General features: G+C 39.9%; 1 protein-coding gene and 2 long non-coding RNA genes across 3 annotated transcripts; 1 reads left to right on the plus strand and 2 right to left on the minus strand.

Moving 5' to 3' along the window:
* Positions 1-482: 482 nt before the first annotated feature.
* On the minus strand, positions 483-1,742 carry LOC121813885. The gene is made up of 2 exons (XR_006053944.1): positions 925-1,742; positions 483-860 (listed from the first exon to the last, which is right to left on the minus strand). It is a non-coding gene; the product is annotated as an uncharacterized LOC121813885 (long non-coding RNA).
* A 1,582-nt stretch (positions 1,743-3,324) lies between these two features.
* On the plus strand, positions 3,325-5,156 carry LOC121813886. Its single transcript, XM_042217848.1, has 5 exons — positions 3,325-3,383; positions 3,493-3,508; positions 3,594-3,692; positions 3,793-3,915; positions 4,519-5,156. The coding sequence occupies exons 1-5, from the start codon at positions 3,325-3,327 to the stop codon at positions 5,149-5,151; spliced, it is 930 nt and encodes a 309-aa protein (XP_042073782.1). The 3' UTR covers positions 5,152-5,156.
* A 205-nt stretch (positions 5,157-5,361) lies between these two features.
* Positions 5,362-7,289, minus strand: LOC121813884. Its single transcript, XR_006053943.1, has 3 exons — positions 7,201-7,289; positions 6,991-7,104; positions 5,362-5,972 (listed from the first exon to the last, which is right to left on the minus strand). It is a non-coding gene; the product is annotated as an uncharacterized LOC121813884 (long non-coding RNA).

A 7,289-nucleotide genomic window follows, 5' to 3' on the forward strand; every position in this document is an offset into this window, starting at 1 on the left:
CATTTGAATAAAGCACCAAATCCACACTTTTAAGCTTAAATTTCAAAACTTACATTTAACTACTGATTTTATTTCTGATTTTATCTGTTTTGATTTTATATACTTTTTGTTTGTTTGTTTGTTTAGTTTTGTTTTTGCTTTTTAATCAATTTTAAATCATGCTTTTTATTTGTTTTTGTTTCTAATGTCTCTGTAAAGCACTTTGAATCACCTTGTTGTTGAATTGTGCTATACAAATAAACTTGCCTTGCCTTAAATCGGTACATCAGGCGGGTCACATGACACCCGGGGGTGACAGCAGCATCTTTCCTCTTTAGAAAGCTGCTCTCTGTCCCAGGAGCTGTTGTCACAGTAACAGCAGGAACAGGAAGTCACATGCTCTCTGCTCTGTGATTGGCTGCTTCTTATCTCAGCTTCCTGCAGAGGGTGGAGGTCTGCTGATAACGCACACCAACAGAAGTGTGACTTTCACTTCCTGTTTATTGCTGTTGTTCTTAAAGCGCTCAGGCGATGCTGCAGCGCCCCCTGCTGACACAAACTCCTCCCTCTGTCTCAGAGGTCACAGGTCAGCCTGCTGCAGAGGGTCTGCCTGTTCATGGACTTCCTGTTACAGAGACGGGTCTCAGCGTCAACACTGGTTTCTGATTGGACGGTGTGGAAACCCAGCTTCCTCCAGCCGAGTGATGTGTGGATTCATCACTCTCTGTGGATCAGTGTAAGTCTGTGTGTGGGTCAGCTGCAGGACTTGTTTGACCTTTGACCCTGGCAGACAGAGCTGGTTACTGCTGTGTGACTCCTGCCGTCGCTCCACTTTAAATTTTACTTAAAATAAGTCCTGACATGGCCCCGCCCCCTCTGACCTGCTGCTTGCTGATGCTAAATTTTACTTAAAATAAGTCCTGACATGGCCCCGCCCCCTCTGACCTGCTGCTCCTGGATGTGCTGAGGACACAGCAGAGGCTCAGAGGGGGCGGGGCTTTTCCCGTGGCGGTAACCAAACTGCATTAGGTCGCTGCACTGCCAGTGTTTAACCACACCTCTTCTGACTGACCTTTGACCTCTGACATGTTGATTCGATCCTTATTTAATGACGTCTTTTATCTAGTGATTTAATTCTGTGTATTTATATGTGATGGTGTTCCTGCGTTCAGCCTCAGCTGATATCCACAGACGCTCCTATTGGCTGGTTTTAAAAACACATTTTTCCATTAAAGAGACTCTTTTAAAAACATGTCTGCCTGAAAGTCACATTTCATTTATTTTGGGGGATTTTAACAGAGAGATAGAACTTTATGAATCCCTCATGTTTATCCTCCAGGAAATCCAGTTTGTAGCAGCAGAACACCGACAAATTTTTACACAGCACAGAATTAGGATATCAAATAAAGGGAATAAGAGAATATGAATATAAGCATAAATATATACATATATACACAGACCTCACACAGAGACAGCAGCTACACTGTGTGTGGATCCACAGTCACAGCTGTGGGTTTCAGTCAGTGTGTCTCTAACTTCATGGTCACATTTCAAAGCTTATTGGAGCCAGAAGATGTTCAAGTAAAAGATTTATTGCTGTACTCGTCTACCAGGATAACAGGAGGTTCATAAAGCTGTGTAATACTTCAGCTCTACATCATGGAGTAGTAGTTTATTAAACCCCCCAAAATATGACTATCCAGAGTTGGGACCAGGAAGCAGAGTTGCAGTCTTACACGCCTCTCTGCAGCTTCTCTCCTCCTGCTACCCCCCCAAAAACCCATCTCCATAGAGACTGTGTCAGCTCCCAAACAGACAAAAAACAAACTAAAAACCAGCAACAAACAACTTAAACATAAACAATCACAAAGAAAGAACAATACAGTATCCACATCTGAACCAAAGAGTAACACAGTGAAATGTGGATTATTAAATATTAGGTCTCTCTCCTCCAAGTCTCTGTTAGTACATGTTAGTAAAAACATTTCTGCCTTTTACCCATATTTTATTTTTAACTCAAAATCAAAAATTCCAGATTCTCCTACATGTTGGTTTTGAATCAGATAGGACGACAGATTTCAGGTGGCCCTGTGTCTTTCTCTATTACATTTGCCACTGTGTAACTCAAAGTTATTTAAGGACTAGTTTATTTCAATGGATGAGTTTACTGACTGACGCGCAGAAGAAATAGTTCTTTATGGAGCCGAGATGGTGTGAATGATGAGACCAAATATCTTGTACCAAAAATATATTGAATAAATAGGGGAAAGGGGAAATGGAACAAAATAATTAACACAACACACAACATAAATGTCCACAATTAAATAATAAATCAATGCTGTGATTTTTCTGTGCAAGAGTCTTTTTTGGTCCTTTTCTTTTTAAAGTTCACTTTTAAGGTATTCCTCCTTAGGGTCCAGCTTCATACAAGGGGGAAATATGTCCGTAATCCAAAGACGGCTAAGTGGGGGAAAAGAGGGGAAAACAAAGAATGGTCCTACCGGCTCGCCACTTCAATATGAAGAAGATCAATTCAAAGGGAAAAAAAACCTGACCTGTAGGTCAGAAAAATGTCCATTAGCACATCAAGTTCAATTCAGTTTACCGGTAAACAAATATATTCTTCTGCAAGTCTAGGTAACAATGCAAATCATAAATCATCATCATCAATGTACAACAGTTAAATCATTAATCATCTTGGCTACGTAGCTTAATCTATACATTCCAGTAGCGTTCGCTACAAACAATACAAAAACAACAATAAAGAAAAACAACTGTCTAACAGACAGCATAGCCGAATTCAAGGCAACACATAACAATAATCATTCAATCGCACTTTGTTTCAAAGTAAGCCCATTAAAATGCTTAAGTAAATAAAAGTGTTCAAAAACAGCGGTTTTTGAACCGGAGTTCTGCTCGCGGTGGGAACGCTGCCGCACAAAGTTTTTAAATCCGGTGTGTGTGCTCGCGGCAGGCCTGGGACCGCCGCCGCACAAAGTGTTACTAGTTGTATTTTATCAATACTGCACTTGATAGAATAACAAACGGAATCTTCAGCAAGGTGAGAACGTGTGGCTATACTGACACACAAGAGGTGATTTGTATTTGAGAAATTATATATATATAGAGAATCAATAAGCGGTTGGCTGGCGGTCAATTGGCAAAAACTGAGAGCAGCTTTTCTTATACAGTTCGCTGTAAACATCTCCGAAGAAGCAGGTGGACTCAGGGTTTTCTGCTTAGTCAACGATAATGAATTACCAGCTATTAGAAAAATGGATGTGCACAACTCGCACCAGTGTTCCTAGTTTGCATTCTTGGCAAGACTTTCTGGTGGGGGTCGAGATGCGCGAAGATATGAACTCGCTCAGTGTTTCCTGTTTCATTCTTAGACTGTGGCGATGGTAAGTAGCAGCTTTTCACTTGTTACCTGGCATCTTTTCAGCCACCAATGATAGTCATTGTATGTTATCAACATTTCACTAAATATGTTTGCTCTCATGTTTAAAATAGGCAAAGAGCAAAACAGGTATGTCTGCAGACTCTGCTGTAGCCAAAGTTATCAGATCTCCTGTGTTTTTAAATCCCTAACTGCTCGATCATTATCATTTTAGAAGACAACAAGGAGGTTCAAAACTAATGCCTACAAGATTACCAAGAGGATGGTTCGGGGCTCTCACATGACTCCGGGAAGTCAACACTTGGTGGATGAGGTGTGTTACCTTTGACACTTTTAAGACAGTCCTGTTTATCACTACTAACAATAAGCAAATATGTTTCTGGGCAAAATCAACAACATCCCCTTTTCTCCAGAAGAAATCTTCCCTAATCCTTTTGTTTTGGGTTTTTTTGTTAATGAGAAGATATCCCAGGCCTTTTAAGTTGTATTCGACTCAGCTTCCCAGGCGAAGTCCCTTCTCCTGTGTGCTCGACATGGTAAGATAACTCTCCTCACATTTTCAGTCAATCTGACAAACTTCCAGTTTTTAGGAAAGTATAATGCAAAGTGCTTTTTTACTGAGAAATCCAAAGAAAATCCATACTGTACCTTATACTTCAACATATGCTTCTAGCTATACTTGTCCACCAAACACAGAGACTGCAGGAGAGCTGGAGACTTGCTTCAGAATTTGTTAGTTCTAAATAATGTCTAACAGACTCATTATTGGAGATGCTTACAGTCTTCAAGGCGTATATGATGCTGTCACTGTGTAGCTGCTGGATCTGTTAAGCTCAAAGACTCTAAATTCAGCGTGTTTTGACAGCCCGGCATAGCAAAATAGAAAAAAAAAGGTCAATTAGCAAATTTAATTATAAATTAGTGAGAACAAAGATGGATTTTTGCTTACTGATTTAAAATTAAACCGATTTGTGCGACATGTTTCACCCCCTATCTTAAAATGTCTAAATCAAAAGCATCCAATGGTCCTGCATAGTTAAATAAGTCAAGCAGCGAAACAAACATGTTGATCACCTTTCTATGAAAAACAACGATATAATCAGGTGCAACACTTTGACCAGATCGGTAACTGTTTTCAGATCGTCCTGCAAAATAACTCAGAGAATGAAGAGCAAATAAAGCAGAGTCTGCAAGATCTCATCACAGACTTGGACTTAGAAGAGAATAATAAAAAAACAGCTTTCGTCTCGTCCACCATCTGCATTTCTCAAAAATCCCAAACCAACACATCAGAAAGGTACTGCGGAGTCTCCATGTCCACCAAAGGTCCTAACGCTGGGAAAATTATGATTGCTGCCTCCTGTCTTAGCAAATGGCATAAATATGTATCTGGTGCCGTGATGACCTATTATCCAAACACAGTCCAGAAAGATTACTTTGATGGAACAACTGAAGTACCTGGAAATATCAGGTGTGAGGCTTTTTGTCTCCGTGATGGTGCCAGAATGAAGCCTTGCAGATCATGTAAGAATTTGTTTGGCTTGAACACAGAAGACCTCAGAGAGTGGCCATATGGTAACTGTGCTGAAGCTGAGAGCCTGAGCAATTTGCTTGAAAATGAGAGAGAAGTTGAAACACGTGTGGATGAATACTCAGCTGAGAAGGATAACAGGCAGAGAGCTGAGGATGAGGTTGATGGGTTCTTAGAACTGTGCTTGCAAAGGATTCGGTTTAACTGGACAGGTGAACTTTACAACCCAGAACAAGAGTGAGAGAAGATCATACATCATGATAAATCAAAGATTGCTTGACGTATGCAGTTGTAGTTGGGAATTTATAGATAGAATAGACATACAAGAAGGTACGTGTGTAAGCATGTTGTATTTCCATCTCCATGTAGGATGTCGAAATTTATCATCAAAACGGCTCTAGAGAGTTTGTTGTTGTAGATAGACATACTATGTGTTTAATGCAATATGAAGCATTATTAGACAGCATTTATTGGGAAGAATCCCATGTTTATACTGGTCTGTACCCAGGGTACACAGAAAATAAAAACACATGTTTTCTTATTATGATCCCAACTATAATTTACTTAAGCAAAAGCACTACATGTGTAGTTATAATATTTATAGCAGTTACTGTTGAGCTTTAAATTCATCATCTTAAATGTTTATATGCTGATTATATTGCTTTATATAAGAAAGGCCTAACTCTGAGTACACTCTGTGCCAAAAGGTGCTGACAGGAAACTGCATGCTTTTGCAGAAACGTGCTTTTGCAGCTAGAAGGTGAAACTGATATATATCAGTTTCAATTAGTTTTTACCAACTGCTTGCTAGGGCTATCCCACGAGTTTGGTGTTTTTGTATTGAACATGATTCCAAGTGCTTCCTGTAACACATAGCAGAGGTGCCACAACAAAGACTGAGAAGAGGACAGGAAGAGACAGTGAAAGAGATGCACTCCTTCGCCATTCATGTTAAAGCGTTGCATAGCTTTAATTTTAGAGAGTGTTGCATAGCTTTAGTCATTTTTCTACCACAGGTGAAGCCAAGAATTGTGAAGCTCTCTTTTGGCCAAATACCAGAATCTGTAAGAAGAAGAAAAAACAAACAATCAAATAGGTCATTATTAAGAGAACAACCATCTCTTGATGATTATCCACAGTGTCTTTGATAACTGTGAGATACAAACTGTCAAGTATATACACATCCCAGCAAACAATAGCTGTGTTTGACTAAAGCGATTAACAACAAGGACAGAGCTACAATCACTACAGTCAAACATAAAGGGCTTAATCCTGAATCCAAGTCTGAGCTGTGATGCCGTTGGTGCTGAAAGCTGCTCAGATCCTGAAGCTGCACGTTTTGTCTCTCTCTAACCAAACCAGCAGCAAAAGAAGACACATTTCGCTTGACATAAACATTGTCATGAATTCCCTCTTACTTTTGCTGGTTTGCTTCCACCACCATTAAAACACACACAGAAAACAACACAGCACAGCTCTCTGCCTCTCTCAGTGTAGTTTAAGAACACCGTTTCCCATCTCAAATCTCTGTTTTTGGCATTATTCGCTTGCTTGTTATGAAGCAGTCTACCGTTGTTTACAGTGCTGTTGGCTGCCGGTTTTTTTAATGACTTCCGACAAGACGGCCTCATTTCTGCTGTTCAATACCAAATTTTATTTATTTTTTCAAATTAAGTGAAACTGCAAAATGCTCTGCTGTGTCTCTATTAAAACCTCTTTTATTAAAACCTCTGAATCACTTCAGCAGCATCAGCCAATGCACATTTGTTGAGTTGTGGTTCTCGTCTGCTTTTGTTCTACTGCAGAATAATATTTTTAAGGTTATCTACTGTAAAAAGCTTGGCCAGGAAAATCTGCTTCATGGTTTTGTGTTTTATCCTCAGTTACTTTGACACAAAAGCATCTGCTGTGATGCTCACACCTCTGATGAAGTTTCACAAGTGTCAGTACTGATAAATGATCAGAATTATAATGTTTCTGACTCTCTGAGTAAGAACTAAATGGAATCTAATTGGGACCTTGTGAATTGGAATTGAACAGGTTCTAGAAATCAGTGATGATACTCAGCTCCAATACCCACCTATGATATGAGGCTGACGAACGCTGACTGGGTTTCAGTTACCAGCTTTTTATGTTCTTCCTGCAGTTTCCTCCCCACATCACTCATCTTAACCTTTTTCCAGTCCTCCTCAGTCTAAACAGAACACACAACAATACAAAGAAAAGCTCAGGTGATTGATCTCTAACACTAGGCATCCCCAGTCTTATTCTTAGCAGTCTAACTTCTCACCATATCGTTGAAGGCCTCTCCATTGTAGTAGCGCTTGGATGCTGGATACTCTATCGTTTTGTCACATAGTTCCAGGAAACTGGAAGCCA

The sequence above is a fragment of the Haplochromis burtoni genome, unplaced genomic scaffold (assembly GCF_018398535.1).
Source record: "Haplochromis burtoni strain Fernald_Lab_line unplaced genomic scaffold, NCSU_Asbu1 Contig_3235, whole genome shotgun sequence".
Taxonomy (NCBI): domain Eukaryota; kingdom Metazoa; phylum Chordata; class Actinopteri; order Cichliformes; family Cichlidae; genus Haplochromis; species Haplochromis burtoni.